At 36.7% G+C, this 16,882-nt stretch overlaps 1 protein-coding gene across 2 annotated transcripts in view; it reads right to left on the bottom strand.

The window, feature by feature from the left end:
- The window catches only part of LOC107681774 (CDK5 and ABL1 enzyme substrate 1-like), a 27,032-nt gene extending 10,410 nt beyond the window's left edge, over nt 1–16,622 (bottom strand). Inside the window, exons 1-4 of one of the 2 annotated variants that reach the window (XM_016478096.1) lie at nt 14,800–16,622; nt 3,733–3,804; nt 2,981–3,073; nt 1,772–1,849 (exon numbers count right to left, since the gene is read on the bottom strand). In XM_016478096.1, coding sequence (XP_016333582.1) covers nt 1,772–1,849; nt 2,981–3,073; nt 3,733–3,804; nt 14,800–15,350 — 794 coding nt within the window. In that variant the 5' untranslated portion in view covers nt 15,351–16,622. The remainder of the gene's footprint in view (nt 1–1,771; nt 1,850–2,980; nt 3,074–3,732; nt 3,805–14,799) is intronic. The other variant, XM_016478097.1, reaches the window with a different exon arrangement.
- Nucleotides 16,623–16,882: the final 260 nt, after the last annotated feature.

Genomic DNA, 16,882 nt, shown 5'->3' with positions numbered 1-16,882 from the left:
TTTCAAAAATAGTGGAGTGTTCCTTTAAGAACTAGTTTGACCAACTAGCAGTTGCCAAGGGGTAATCACTAATCAGTCTTACTTTTCCAATACAAATAAGACCAATCTACATTTTCATAACTGAATTTAAAAAGTTATGACCAGTCTTGAAGAAAAACAATTAGATGACTAACTTTTTAAGACTAGTCTAAACAGTTTATGCAACCGGCCCCTAATTCCCTTTCTTCCATTGGAATATTAACAAATCAAGATGGACAACATGGATCACTAAGTGTTAAAGTTCATGTAAGCTCTGCTGTCACTGAAACAAAAGATGGACTAACCAAAAAAGTCATTTTGACATTCATGTTCGCTCTTGAATGTACTTAAAAATCATTAAACCAATAATACACCTATTGAGGAAGACATTCATATTAAATAATGCAAAGTGCAAACTAATGCATTTTCACTTGTGGTCTGAGACTTTTTATCCATATATACCATACATTATAATACAGAGAGGCTTTTATCTCTACAATGCTTTTATCAGCTTTCCAATAGTGCCTCAATAAATGCAAGTGTAGCCATAAAAAGGACATTTAAATGGATTTAACGCTGCCCTTTGTCCAGTTAATATACGGTTTCACAATCTGTATCACAAATTATTCACATGTTGTTTCTGTTAAACCATTAATATTAACTCTTTTTTGTGGTGAATAGAATCATGGAAAGAAACAGTGCAACATCTAGCCATTCGGTATTAAGTCATTATTAATAAAGATTCAGCAGGACTCAAAGTCTACACCATCCCCCACAGAACCTAATCTCAGATAGTAATAAATCCAATGATTGAGATTCCCTCAAGTTGCTATCATTAAAAACAAACCAACAACTCAACAAAGAGTCTCCACTCTTATGCTCAAAGCAAGTTGAACTGTTTAAATTGAATTTTTACTCCATAAACAGAAATTTAAGTAGGCCTCAACTCTAAAAAGTAAAAACTGTGTTAAAGCTTAAGTCTGTAATTTCTATTATCATCACTAAATGGAAGGTCAAAAATAACTGTTTTCTAACCAGTTTTCGCCTCAAATTTACACCATTGGTTGAGCTGTAGATTTTCAAGATACTCAAACAAGTGTTTGAAAGCACCATCACAGAGCTCTCACTTTTCAGATAAATAAACCTACATATGGCTTACTTACAGTTGTCTCTGCATATTAAAAATAATAGGAGAAACCATTTTAATGTATTACAGAAATAAATTACAAGCTTCAGCTTTAAACAATGGGACAGCAGGCAATGCCAAGGTGTAGGTAAGAAAAACGTCCCATTAGAAGATAGAAAAGAAAATTTTGTTAAATATCAAAGAAAATAGCTGTATAGCTGCAGATCCAGTAATTAAAAAAAGCCCGTTCTAGAAAAAAAAGTGGTAAATCAAGGGTGAGGTCTATGTAAAGCATGCTCAAGCTTGTTGGTCAGTCTCTCTGAATTGAAATTACACACGTACTACCAAAAATCAGGAGAGCTATGCATGATACAAAACGTATAACAAACGATCTGTGCATACAGTCTAAAAACAACTGAATAAATGAGAACACTATATGAAAAAATCCAAATAATAGTTAAAAAAAAAATCTCTTTTTTTTTTAACGATTACTTAGAAGAAGGATTCAGCATGTTTATTTTTGGACCCATTGATAATGGCCAGGGGGGAAAAAATGGTAGGACTCGAAAGTGAAGGGATAAAAAGGATGATAATGAAAAGAAGATTTGCATGCTGAAGAATACATACCCTGTTTGGCTACAATCTCGATAGGGCAGGACAGAAAAAACACTATAGAAGGATCTTCTGCCACTGAGAAGGACTATCCTATAAAGACAAAATGATACATAAACTAATTGAAGTGAACTCTGTCAATATAGAGGTCAGGACCACAGGCAAAGATGAAGAGATACACAGTAAATAACTGATATGAAATAGTATGTCATAAATTATGTAGGAATGTATCTGGGAATAAGCAACAAAGATCAGAAGAAAACAAAAAGAAAGGCAAATTGCTTATGAAAAACAATCTTTGAAGTAAATTAAAACCTGATTGAGACCACTGAGAACTGAACATGTTTACAAACAAACAAAGGATTGTTTACAAAGGATATTCTGCCAAGGCTTTTCAAGTTCTTATATTTCCTTTAGAAGTTCATCAACTGCTAATAACTGATCTAAAGCACAAAATAAAAAATATGTTGGATCAAAGTACAGTCAGAAAAAAAAAGCTTTCTGACACATCAAACACTGCAGTTAGCTTTACAAAATAAAAGTCAGTGACTTCATTGGAAGGCTGCAAATCTGTTTATTTGATGGATTTTCTCAAAACCCCAAAGGAAAAACTAAGCTGGTCACCACCTCTTGTTTTCCAACACACCAATTCAAAATCCCATTCAGATAAAAGAGAGCATCTGGCTAACACTCTATAATCAATTATAAAAAAACAAACAAACAAAAAACACTAATAACATGCCCCAAATGTTTGGGTTTTAGAGAGTGTCTGCTTCAACTATCAATTTACAATACCAGAGGGTCAGTTAGAGATAAAAATATCACAGACACACACGCACACACACACTGATGAACATCTACATAAGAGTAACGAAAAACATAATTTCCTTTTCCAGGATCTAAGACTTCAAGTGATCTTGTTTTTTTTTTGTTTTTTTTTTAATGTATTATATCCAAATGGCATGACCTTATAAAATTGGAAGAAATTTGATGGTTGCAATGTGCATGATTATCCAGGGAAAATTTCATCAAAAAGGGAAATAATTTAGCAAATTTCAAAATTAATTTTTAAAAGTAAAAAAAAACAAAAACTGAGAACCAGGAAAAATCTTTTAATAAATTTCTTTCTTTAAAAAAAAGAGTCTTTTGCTGAAACACTTGATGTGTGGGTGCTGTTCTCTGTGAGATGTCTGTGTGTGGGCCGTTGGGTAGCTGTGAGCATACCTTCCATTGCGCATATCATGTTGTCTTATGTTTTTGATGAAATGGACCTTCTTGAAACTCTTTGGTCGGGGTGAACCAGATAAAGTTCGGCATCTAGAAACAAAGCAGCATCAACACTGTTCATTAGAGAAATAAATACAACACTGTTCATTAGAGAAATAAATACTGATTTTCTTATGCATATATATATATATATATATATATATATACACACACACACTATAGTGCAAATCTCATCTAATATGCTAAATATAAGACTGCAATGAGATACTATTCTTAACATTAACATTATGATTTTCTGTAAAGCTGCTCTGAAACAATGTGTACTGTGAAAAGTGCTATATAAATCAGTTTTTTACTTGACTTCTGACTTTGTGTTTTTCTTACACTTACTGCTATTGTTTTTTACTCTTAACAATTTATTTATTTACAAGCTTTATCCTAGTGTAACTAACTTCAAGCACTGTTAGTAAATCAGAATACGTCTGAAGAGACCAGTCTTGTTAAAGAGTAAATAAAACAATTGTGTTAAACATAAACTATGCGCAAAATCATTCTGAACAGCACTAAACTTACTTTTAATATATCACTTTTAAAGTAAAAAGGTTTACATAATGTTAACTGAAAGAACAATCAGATGGGTTACCCAAGCAATAATTGATTTATCACAATCTGTCAGAATCACACATATACCAAGTACATGGCCGTTGAATAGTTTCAGCACAAAACAATTATGGTCCTGCTGGTAATACCTGCGTAGAGGGGCGTTCTCCTCAATATCCTCCAGAGTCTCCAGTGAGGAACGCTGGGATATTAGTCTCCGCCTGCAAATTAACAACAATAGGGTAAGATTTTGTAGTGTTCCATTTAATAAAATCACAGTCATAAACTTCTAGTAGTAAGTTCACATTTTCATATATTCCTTAAACAAAATAAAGGTATGTAAATGTAGCTTATTTTATTGGAATGGTAAAAGGGAATGTTGCAAGCAAGACTTGAACCTGAATGTCAGTCTGAATGTCAATCTTACATGTGCCATGACCAACACACTTACTCAACAATGAATCATTTCACTAGAGTTTTTACCACACAATAGGCTTATGCACAAAAATAGCAACTGCAGAATTTTGCACACCACCTAAGTCAAACATATAACCAACTTATTATGATTTAGCACATTGCCAAACAAAGCTTGAATGAGCGCACAGCACTGTGGGCTTTAGAGCATTACTTCAAATTCAGGTTAAAGTTTCCCATCAATACCAAACCTGTTGCAGCACAAGTGTTCGACTTTGTTATTTTCTTGATGTAATATGAGATCACACACAGAATGTTCCAGAAACAAGCCCCTGTAAGAGGATAAGTCATGGCTCCAGCAGAACTTTCAGTTACACTTTCATATAACACATTCCTTCTCACAAGCTGAGGTAATAACGAACATCTATTAGTCTGCTGATAAGGTACAACACACCAGGGAGATTGAGAAAATGCCTTATAAGCAACACTTGTTTCTATTTCAAGACATTATCATAAGCAGTTTTTCCTCAACGCTCACACACTCTGAGCTCAAGTTCTTCATATTTGCTTTTCAAAAGCAGAGAGCAGCACTGAAAAGCAGGTCAAGCATGGCCTTGTTGCAAAGACCTGTATCTGTGGAAACGTGGGCTGAAGAATGCTTGTGTTCCTGCCAAATAAGCTCTGAAATCAGACCAATAACAGACACCTGATAAGAGTGTGACCACTGCAAAAGTACACTGTATGTAGTGTTCATTCAAGCTCATTCTTCTTTCCATTCAAGTCACCTTTATTTATATAGCGCTTTCTACAATACAGATTGTTTCAAAGCAGTTTTACAGTGATTAAAAGTAAAATAATGATTCAGTGATGCAAACAGTATTCAATTCTGCTGTAAAGCAGCTCTGAAAAGACAACAGTAAACAGTCATTGTTCAGTTGAAATCAGTTCATTGTTGATTCAGTCTGGTTCAATAACTGTGTAAAGTTCCTCAATTATGGAATGAGTTTAATTCACCTTTAAACAGCCAAGTCATCATCCAGCTAAATTCAGTTTTAATCCAATAGTGTCTGTGCAGTCAAGTTAATATTATTGCCAAATATTAAGTGTCCCCGACTAAGCAAGCCAAAAGGCGAAAGTGGCAAGGAACCCAAACTCCATCGGTAACAGAAACGGAGAAATAACCTTGGGAGAAACCAGGTTTTTTAATCAAAAATTCAGTAAAACAGTAATATTGTGAAATATTTTTTACAATTTAAAATATCTGTTTTCTATTTGAATATGTTTAATGTAAATAACATTTAATTTATTCCTGTGATAGCAACGTTGAATTTTCAGCAGCCATTACTCCTAGTGTCACATGATCCTTTAGAAATCATATATGCTTATTTGCAGCTCAAGAAACATTTCAATGTCGAAAACAGTTTTGCTGCTTATTTTTGTGGAAACAGTGATAAATTTTGTAGGATTCTTTTATTCTTTAAATAGAAAGTTAGAATGTTAAAAAAAAACAAAAAACAATTATAACACTCGCAGGACATGAATTTTGAGAATATAGAAAGGTGTTCATGCAAAAATGCAATGCTATAGCAATCAGTGTGCCGAAAGCATACACACAGTTTGTTTATGCATCAATAATAATGGACTCAAGTGCATCTAAAGACCACTGTTGTATGTCATTGTAACTGTCTTTACCTTGATTACGATCATCATCCATCAAAACTACTAGTACTACTACTATTAGCGTGACACTGGTTTTCTTTATCCAACCAAGAGATGTAGTTTGCATATCATATGCTCATGCAGTGGCTCGGTGATTTAGAAAAATACAGCTTGGGCTGCTCCGAAACAATCCCAGAATACAAGAGAGGATGTGCTTTGAGGCCAAATTCACACTGAAATGAATAATTTACTGAAATCTGGACGTGAGTGCATTCACTTACTGGATCCTTGGACTGAAAACTTTCTAGAAGTTTATAGCTTTAAATTGATCTGATCGCAAACAGATTAGCAGAAACATGTCTCCTGACTGAAACATGACAAAATCAAATGTCTCAAAATTACATTAAATTACAATTCGGCTTTAAAATGGCATAACGTTTATGTAGATAAATTGAATAAGCTCTAACAGTGTGGGTAAAGGGGCAGCCTTATTAACTAACTAACTGATGCTACACTAAAAGATTTTTAAAATCTTATAAGATCTTCAAAATGTGAGAGACCACAAATATGAGGAAAAAAAATCCTAGATTTAACCGTTTTGCTCCTATAGTGTGTGGTGTTTTTGAGGTTCCCCCCACACATCTGGATTTCTGATCATAAATATTCAACATGTTGAATATTTACGATTCGCGATCGGGGCGCCTCCGACGTTCTTCCGAGCAGATTCAGTCACTCTTAACACACCTCACACCACAGGAAAATCTGATAAGATAATCTTTAGAACCACCAAGATAATCGGGACATTACCTAGGATTGTCGGAAAGGGAGAAATCGGCCCAAAATCAGCCCGATTATCTTGTGGTGTGGTACACCAGCATAACCAACCACTCTGTGGGCCTCCCCTGACATGCTCTGGCACCCCACACTTTGAAAACCCCTGCACTAGTTGGTAAGTGGTCTGAGTCTTCAGTGCACTTGTTAGTGTCACCCTGGGCGATGATGATCACATGATCACCACAGCAAGAGGAGGATTAATCATAGGCACCTGTCTGTAATTAATGCTCATCAGAGGATAAGGCACAAGGTGCATCAATGTCAGTAAAGTGAGCTTCAACTCCCACAGGACGTTTGTCTTTTATGGACTATCCCAGGAAACAACTAAACAAGGCCACTTCATAAGCCCAAGCCCCCACACTTGCCTTATAAAATAACACCAGAGAGCACCAAATCCAGCACAGGCTGCCTACAACAACACCCTAAATTTATTCTACATGACGATCTAAAATAAACTTCCCTCCAGTGTAATTGAACCACTGTTGGTTTTGTGTCATTCTTCACAAACAACTTGGCCCAAAGCATACTCGATGGTAATACTATAATGCAATGCTTCAAGCTATAAAAGCTTGATTTCATGTGCTGTTGTGTTCCAAAAAGTGTCAGAACCAAATTCTAAACAAAACGGAACTACACGGTGCTTTCTCGGATTGCTGAAAGAGGGTGCTGTATTAGTGTCTACAGTAGGTGCATCCCGATCCGATTCATACACTTATGAACTATTCAACACCATTTTGTAGTACTGCAAATAGTGTTCACACATGATTTTTGTATGAGGCATGGTGCACTACAGATGCAAAAAAAACAATATCATATACTTTATACATTCAAATCGCAGCTTCCCTGAAGAAATGAAAGATAAATGTATCATAGATAGCGGCAGCACATCAGGTGCATTTTAATTGTAATTTTCTTCAAATGGAAAACTAGTAAAATACTAGTAAAATTTATATACTCCACAACAGTACTCTTGTGGTATAGAGTATTGGTTAGTGCACAGTACATCATTTGAGATGGAACTAGTTTTCCTTTTCAGTACAACTACTGTCAAGTTAGTAAAATATCAACAAGTTAAGCTACTTACCTAAGTACTTGCATACTTATGTGTTTCTGGCCTTAGTGTGTTCTTTCATTAAAAACACCACAAAACTACTATGTTGAATTTTGCTTTTACAGGGAGGAATCAAAACATCAAAAGCTCATCTCAGTTTCAAAAGTTGTCTGAATCTTTGATCTTGGAGGATTGAATGAAAAACAGAGCTGAGTGTTCTGGGTGATTATGCTTTACACCATTGGAATGGTCAGAAAGCAATGGTCATGACTAGACCAAACTAAATTACCTCAGTCAAAACATCAATTCACAACATGTCTAATGTTTATGAAAGGCTTTTCAATCTACAAGGCTATAGCAAAGACTTATTCTCACAGTTTATCTATAGCAGGAATTACAAGTGTCATCCACTGATAGTCAAAGCACAGAAGTTTTTGTATTGGGCCTTTACCATGCAAAGAGTAGCTTTCTAAACATGAGGTTACTCGTTTGTGAACTTGACTCGTAACAGCAGTAAAATCTCACTTTATGCCATTTTTCACCATACTGATGAATCCACATATGCCATCCTTTATTCCTGCCACATCTGCTTGCCATTACACAACAGCATTCCCTTTACCTCAATCCTTAAAATACCACCGTTCATTGTTTTAAGTAACCGGTGGGATATAATCCTGTAAAAGTCCTGTGTTACTGTAAACTCTCAGGATAAAAACAGAGCAACAAGCCACAGCAGCCCATGTTTTTTTTTTTTTAATCATGTCTTGGCCTGAATTTGCCTGGTTGCAATTCCTACCACATCCGATACTGGTTTTAAGTTCTGGTTTAAAACCTTTTCCTGACTTCATTTATTTCACTGGAAAAAAATGCCAGCATAATCTCTCAGCAATGCCAGCTAACCGCATAACACAAAAGAAAAGGACATGGTCCATCCAAAACATGACTCGTTTTAATGGTTATGGAACATATCCAATAATGAGTCTGGAGGAAATGTCAATGTTTTGTTAAGAATAAATAAGGTGCAAAGCTTAAAATATACCAAAATATTTGGAAAAAGAAAAACGATGATATTTAGGACAAAGTACATCATATAAATAATGTTCACGTTTGTTTTTTTCTCTCTTTCTCGTTCATGTACTCTAAAATGAATTTACAGTGTATTCTGGGCTATTAGTTGCTGTATTTTAACAGTAACTTTTATAGTAGTAGTTCTACAATTTACTTCATAATGGAAAAGAGCAGGAAATGATGTGAACACAGTGATTAGCTATGCCCTAGTTTAAAGTAATCTTTTAAATGGTTAAATAATTGTGCCGTGCACTTTTATTATATTATTTTGTGGCAATTTGCTGTCATTAGAAATGTGCAAAATACATTTTTTTATCTAAAATGATGCCTGCTGATCAATCACTAAAACAATTTTCTCCAAGCCTTGTAACAAATTGTGTTCTGTAACACTGTTACACTAGCTAGGATAAAAATAATTAAAAGTAAATTAGGTCCATGTTTCCAACTAAAGGCTACAGAACACTAATCCCCATAATGGAAACTGTATAGCAAGTGTGATATAGCAACACATTCTCACTACCAACTCGTCACATATTGACGCTTGGTCAGGGCCCATTGGTGTCACTTTTTGACGCACAGGATACCCCTTTAGCATAATTTTTCGACGTGCAGGGACCTCCATTGCTTTAAATAAGAAACCACAGGCATCAGTATGCCAACGCGAAAGGTACTGGGAATTTTATCGTCATGATTAAATTATATATTGGGTAATAATATCGCCATTATTGCATATATGTTGGGGTGTGATTTTTCAATGTAAACAGTCACAAGAGTTTTATACTATTTACACATTTATGAGCACGTAACCCAACCCCTGCCCCTAATCCTATACCATTTGTCAATAAAACACAATATATAACAGGCAGATACAACTACCGTCAAAATTTATTCAAAACGTATTAATATTCCAAGTCTTCCGAGGCAAAACGATTGATTTGTGAGAGAAATAGATGCGATTGCCGTCTCCGTCTACCGTAAAGCTCAGATCCTGTATGCAGTCTGTGCACAAATTAAAAAAATGCCGCCAGAAAAAGCCTTACGTCTACCTTGGTAGTGAAATGCTATTGGCTCTTGTATGTCTCGTGACCGATTGCGACATGCTACCGGAGTATCTTTTTGAATGAGATGTGAGCGCGTTAACGGAGCGGGATCATTTTCAGTGATTAAAACCTTATGTTTTACTTTCTTCTTCACATAAAGACATCGAATGGCTTCAGAAGACTTGGAATGCAACACGACTTGCTTATACTGCTTGTTTATGGTCAGTTTTTGCAATAAATAACGTTATCTGTGACTGCACTCATATTTGCCTGTTACATGTTTTATACTGTTCAGAAGTGGGTAGGTTTAGGATAGGGGTGGGGTTAGGTGCTCCAATTAAAGTATAAATTTATATAAAATTATTTCAGTTTTTACAAATGCATGCAAACCATTAAATTAAGACAAACAACTGAAAACAACAGAGGACCCTGCACGTTGAATAATTACACCAAAGTGGTACCTTGAGCGTCAAAAAGTGACGCCAAGTGGTCCTGACCAAGCGTCAATATGTGACGAGTTGGGAGTGAGAACGTGTTGCATATAGTTACTTTTTTCCCCCACAGTAAAATGGAATACGGTATTATAGTGTAATATAGCTAGACCCTTGAACATTTTAGAGCCCTCTACTTAGTTGTCTTGGAGGACTTTGCAATTGTGAGGCAAGATTAAAGTCGGCACCAGAAAGACACAGGCTATTTGCACAGATGTATAGCCACCCATTAGAGCTCAGGAATTACATAACACCACACTCTTCACACAGTTAGACCTGACTGAGTTGCAATAATGCTTTTGTCTGGGCCGCCCAATCAAGGCAGACTATAGCTTAACAGAAGGCCCTGAAGAACAGGATCATATAGGGTGTGTGTGTGTACATTTTGTTCTTGAAGGCATGTGCCAGCACATGAGAGACAGAACTACATTGCACACTCTCTCTTCACAGGCTGCTCTTGGCAGTGCTTCTAATGGTTTTGGTCTTCCTGGTGGAAAGTGGCAGCCCATGCAGGAGGGGGTCTAGGAGAGGAAGTGGAGGTCAGAGGCAGGGAGTGGAGGAGGAGGGGGGGAGTCAGGGCAGAGTCTGGGCATCCTGCCTGGAACCTGTGTTTGTTTCTAGCAGCTGCCCATTTAGAACAAGTCCTACACTGTTTAAAGCTCAAGTATGTAATGTTAAAATACATTCTCCTATCTGAACTTAATATGCAGAGATGACTATAAAAAAATCAATGAAATTTACTGTAAAAAAACAGCAGCTATAGCTGCTAGAAAGTCACCTTTAAAATAAGGTAGCAACATTTTAGCTTTTACAGAATTAATTTACAGTTTAAAAACAAAATGAAAATATATACTATATTTAATTTACTGCCATAATGTTAATATACCAAGCTGCTGAAGAACTAAAATCACAAGGGATAACGAAAAGGCCACATGTAGTACAATCAAAGGTAATCCCAAGTGCTGTAGCTTTTCCAAAAGCTCAGGTAAATAATACATAGAAGATGCACAGTGTCATGCACACAAATACAAAACCACCATCATGGTACCACATATGACACTAAATTAATAAAATAAACATTGATTTAACAACTTAGGTTGTAACATAAAGCCCTAATGTACATAACTGATAAGAAAAAAAAACTAAGAAGAAACGGTTATTTCAGGAAAAAAAACATCAAAAGTGAAGGGTCAAAAGGAACTATAAATTTAACAGCGATTTACTGTAATTTTTACTGAACTTCCCATTAACTTTTTTTTTTTTTTTTTGCAGTGTTAACAGCGATTTTCTGTTATTTTTACTGAACTTGCCATTAACTTTTTTTTTTTTTTTTGCAGTGGATGTTAGCTATTTGTTGACTCCTGTGGACACACTCAAATAATTAAGTGAGTTTTGGGGTGGGAATACCCATTTAGTTCAACCAATTGTAAACTAGGGGTATTTTGGTAGACCTGTTTAAAACCCATCATTATTTTTACCACTCTTTTTGGCTAGCTCAAAAATGATACACTTCACTGTTAAAGGGTTAGTTCACACAAAAATGAAAATTCTGTCATTAATTACTCACCCTCATGTCGTTCCAAACCCGTAAGACCTTCATTCATCTTCTGAACACAAATTAAGATATTTTTGATGAAATCTGAGAGCTCTCTGACCCTCCGTAGACAGCAATGCAACTGCAATGTTCCCAGGTCCAGAAACGTAGCAAGGACATCGGTAAAACAGTCCATGTGACATCAGTGGTTAAACCGTAATTTTACAAAGCTACGAGAATACTTTTTGTGCACAAAGAAAACAATAAAAACATAATTTACTCAATTATTTTCCCCAAGTTACTGTCTTCCACCATTTTGGAGAGTACCCCAGAACGTACAGTAATCAATGTAATCAGCGTTGTTTACGCTCAGCATGTGTGCGCTTTCTACTGAACGTAAACAATGCTGATTACGTTGAATACATTCTGGGGTACTCTCCAAAATGGTGGAAGACGATAACTCGAAAAGTAACAAAAAGTATTCTCGTAGCTTCGTAAAATTACGGTTTAACCACTGATGTCACATGGACTATTTTACCGATGTCCTTGCTTTCTGGACCTGGGAACATTGCAGTTGCATTGCTGTCTACGGAGGGTCAGAGAGCTCTCAGATTTTATCAAAAATATCTTAATTTGTGTTCCGAAGATGAACGAAGGTCTTACAGGTTTGGAACGACATGAGGGTGAGTAATTAATAACAGAATATATTTTTTGGTGAACTTACCCTTTAAGAAAAAGTACACACGTGTGCAATTGATCAAAATCGGCATATTAGAGTGGCAATACAGCTGTCCTCACAACAAATAAAGTGTACTAAGACATTGCAAATCATCTTGAAGTAAAATGAAAAATGTATTTTCAGAATAGGCATTACAAATCAAGTGTTCTGGCATTCTCTGTAAGTGATAGTTCAAAATAAAAGTGACCTGACCCTTAAACTTTATTTATTTGTTTATTTATTTATTTTATTGTTTTAAAGTATCCCAATATAGTAAGAATAATTCAGATATATTACATTTGTCTGGAGTCAAACCACTTCATTTAGATGTTGGGACATTTTTTGACCCATCTCTGAGTACATTGCACAACTAAACCAACAGGAGACATAATTACTGTGAAATGAAGCAAGAATTAGGTTTCAGGTCAGTCCAGTGCCTGTCAGTACCACAGTGAAGCACTAAAACAGTTATTGTCATGAGAAAACAGTTGTGCATAACATAATTTTTCTGTAATATATTGTAAGTCCATTTTGGGTCCCTCTTTCCTTACAAACACCAAAGAAAACAAGTGCATTGCGTACTATCTACTGTATATTCACAAAAACATTCCCTGCTGTCTCTCTGGCTCCAAAACAAAGCAACTGAACAAAGGACATCCAACTTGCATGCATGGCCTCTAGTGTCTCAAATTACAGCATGTTCAGATGTTCACATTAAAGCACTCAAAGCAGGTGCAGAAGGTGTATGTGTGTGTGTGTGTGTGTATATGCTAGAAAGAGAAAGTAAAAGATACTGTAACCTGAACGCTAATGACTGTAGATTTGGTTGTACTTTGCATGCCTCTAAAGCAACAGTTAGAGCAACAGACACCAGTGCTGTGGCTGTTTGACTGAGATTGAAATGTTGTGGTTATGTTGGTTGGAACTGAAACTAATGTGCCTGGCAGATACTTCAGTGTTGCCACCTGCTCATCTCCGATTAGACACAGTTGTCACTATGAACATGCTAAATATATGATCCTGGTACTTTAGAGATACTGGCTGCTGTGTGTTTTTCTTCATAGGGCACATTTTGAAGATGAATATGCTTTGAAGAGTTTTAAGGGCCATATTAATAGGTTTTTACATTTAAACAGTTCTGACAATGAAGAAATATGCTTTTAAAATGCTGTCAAAGAGTAAAGTGATTAATAAAAACATTAGTGATTCAATAAAAAAATCGTCTGATATTAAATGTAAAAATATCTTTTAAATTCTTGTTAAAATGTTTTGGTAAGCACAGCTGAACTGAGAAATTCACACATGCAAACTGTGTCATCGGCAGTATCCTCAGAATACAGGTCACTTAGGATATTAATGAATGAATGATGTACTGTAGAAAAGTCTGAATGGAGTTTATTGATTTGTTTTTGCAGGGATTGTGTTTAATGTGTCTAATGGGGCCATTAGTTCAATGGCAGCTATTCTCCCATTTCAATAAAGTCTAGGTAATCCCTCACTTCACAGCTTCTATAATGTGTATTCCTCTAAAAATAACCTGTATCCCACCTCAGTAGCAATATTGTGAAACACTTTTGCAATACAACAAAAAAAAGTACACTGTAATAAAACAATTAAAGACACCTAATGGGACCCATTACTGTACACAAACATTGTGATGTTCAGTATTTATGCCTGAATTTAGTTTGAAAATTACCATGTCACTGATTTTTAAAAAATTGTCTTTATATCAGAGTGTTCATATTACAACATAATTACAAATGTTAGTACTTTGCAATTACTATTTTGCATTATAATGTTACATTATTAAAGAACTATGTTTAACACAGACAGGTGCCCCCCAAAACTATTTGGACACTTACACCACAAAATACATGAATGCAATTCTATTAAATAGTCTAAATATCAACCCATTTATTTTAGAGAAAGATAGTACTAGTTTACTTCTCACACCAGTGAAATGTAAATAAAGTTTGTTAATACAACTGATATACTGAATAAAATGTATTTGGACAGACACTTTGTGGTAGTAAACGTGGAACATATTCATAGTTTATATGAGGAACTTCACCTGAGGTAACCTGTAAGAAAACTTAAGAAGTGATCTTCTTAAAATCCCCTTGACATTAGTCGGTTAAAAGTGCTTACAATCTCCGAAAGGTCAATTTATTTCTCGAATCATTTGTTTTCATGTGGCACTTGGTTTCCATTTTTGTTAGATTATTTATACGCGTCAATATCAATGTAATACTACAAGTGAGCTAAATTTAAAGGATTATATTTGTTGTTGGTGCATATTTAAGTAGTGATTAACACAAATGAACTTGCATGTTAATAATTCGTGGAGCACCTTACTGCATTACTGTTGTAATTAATGACCTGTCCTCATCCCAGTGCATAAGGTTACCTGGATCTCTGCAGTTCCAGGGCAGAGTTGGCTATCTGCCCTCCCTCCAGACAGCAGTAGTTCTGGCTGGACTGCCTGGAGTAGGACACAGGCAGGATTCCCTGAGTGTACGTCTGAAGTCTCCCTCTCGTAGCCGGCGGAACTGCTGAAAAGGGGGAGCTGAACACGGACTGGAGCACCTGAGAGCCGCACACATCACCCTCCGCATCCGCTCCGTACGCTGGAGGAGGAGCAGCAGCAGCAGCCGCGGTGGCGTTGGCGGCCGCGCTGGGACCCGTGATACCAGCCAAGAAACCAGCAGCTCGGGCACTGCTGAGAGCCTGGTTCGCTGCTGCGGCCAATGCCTGCTGGCCCACTGCAGAAACCAGGCTTTGTCTAGTCCTGGAGCTGTCCTCGTCCTCGGTCTGATTCTCCCCGTCATCCTGCACGGGTCGTCCGTCCAGAGAGATGTTGCTGAGGAATGAGAGTGCAGCTTGTCTCCGTCGTGGATCTATTACGCGCTTCCGTGTGTGCTCCAGACTGGAGGGCTTCATCTGCAGCGCGCTCGCCATTAGCCGTGGGATAGTGCGTGTTTGTCAACGGAGAGGGTTCATAGTGATTGTTTGGATATAGGGTGAAATTGGTGGTCAAAGCGCCATGCGTTGGCTTTTAAGTGCCTGCTGTGTTTTACTGTGTGTGTGTGTACAGAAAAGCTGGGTCACGTGTGTGCAGTATTGTGGCAGCAGGAGCTTTAGTCTGACCAATGGGGATTCATGAGAACAAGACGGTGTGCCAAAACATAGCGAGTCGCCTAACTAGACAGCATTCGTAGCGCTTTTTGAATTGACTTCAAAATTCTAGACAGCATATTCGAGAGCGGTTTAGTTCATTTAGCTGAACGGATTCTTAGCACGCCCTCGGTGCTAAAAATGCTGTCTACTTTAGGCGGCTCAGTACGTTTTGAAACACAGCCTGCGTGTTTTTCTCCTTGCCTTCATGTTTGTTCCGCCCTTCTGGGCTACTTGGAAAGGACATTCAAAATTACATAAAAGTAAACATTTTAGGTACGAACAGTCCGAGGTAGCACGAGATCTTGATGCCCTTTTAGATATCGTTATTGTGCGTTCAAATAACATTTCAATTCACCTCAAACAACTGGAAATAGACCTTCTTAAGACTTTTAAACATTTAATATGTATTGATATTTACTTGGGTAATTTGACATAACTGCGTACCCTTGCAAGGGTAAAAGCAGCTTTAATGTACTGACACGCATTCATGGTAAACGAAAATATAGGTACTTTTCTGCCATTTCTATTGAAATGTGTATGTCATTGTCATGTATTTGTAATTACAAAAGTGCACTTAACTGTGTTAGGAAATATAGTCATGAAGTACACTACAAATGGGAAGCTTGCAGACCACCTTGGTTTGGCAACCATGTTCCAAAACATATTTAATATTTAAAATTGGATTGTCCATCTGGGTGGCCTATGATGATTTAATAACTGAACGTCACACACATGAATATAAAAAGACTGTGTGAGTGTTATGGATTCCTCTTTTACCCAGCTAAGCTGAAATGACGAAACTCCACATGATGGCACAATTTATTACAAGAACAAACGTTCACTGACTGTAACTTCCTAGTTGCCCTAAAAGACTGGCTGTTTTTTTAAAACAGTCTGTTTAATAGCAGTTATTTTCAACATCGCAACGCCATCTAGTGGTTAATCAAGTTATATGCAATATGCCTAGAAGTTATGTGGCGATTAAAAAATGAGTTCTTCAAGGTGTTCACTAGATGGCGCCAGAGTTTAGCCTAAACCAGGGGTGTCCAAACTCGGTCCTGGAGGGCCTGTGTCCTGAAGAGTTTAGCTCCAAGCCCAATTAAACACACCTGAACCAGCTAATCAAGCTCTTACTAGGCATACTAGAAACTTAAAGGCAGGTGTGTTGAGGCAAGTTGGAGCTAAACTCTGCAGGACACCGGCCCTCCAGGACCGAGTTTGGGCACCCCTGGCCTAAACGTTCAAATTATACAGTATATACTATATTTTTTACCCAGATAATGGTGTGAGTGAGATAGAATTCAGTGATGAAA

Source organism: Sinocyclocheilus anshuiensis, unplaced genomic scaffold, assembly GCF_001515605.1.
Source record: "Sinocyclocheilus anshuiensis isolate Anshui unplaced genomic scaffold, SAMN03320099.WGS_v1.1 scaffold436, whole genome shotgun sequence".
Taxonomy (NCBI): Eukaryota; Metazoa; Chordata; class Actinopteri; order Cypriniformes; family Cyprinidae; genus Sinocyclocheilus; species Sinocyclocheilus anshuiensis.
Note: the sequence above shows the minus strand (reverse complement) of the source record. Positions and strands in the feature narration are given on the sequence as shown.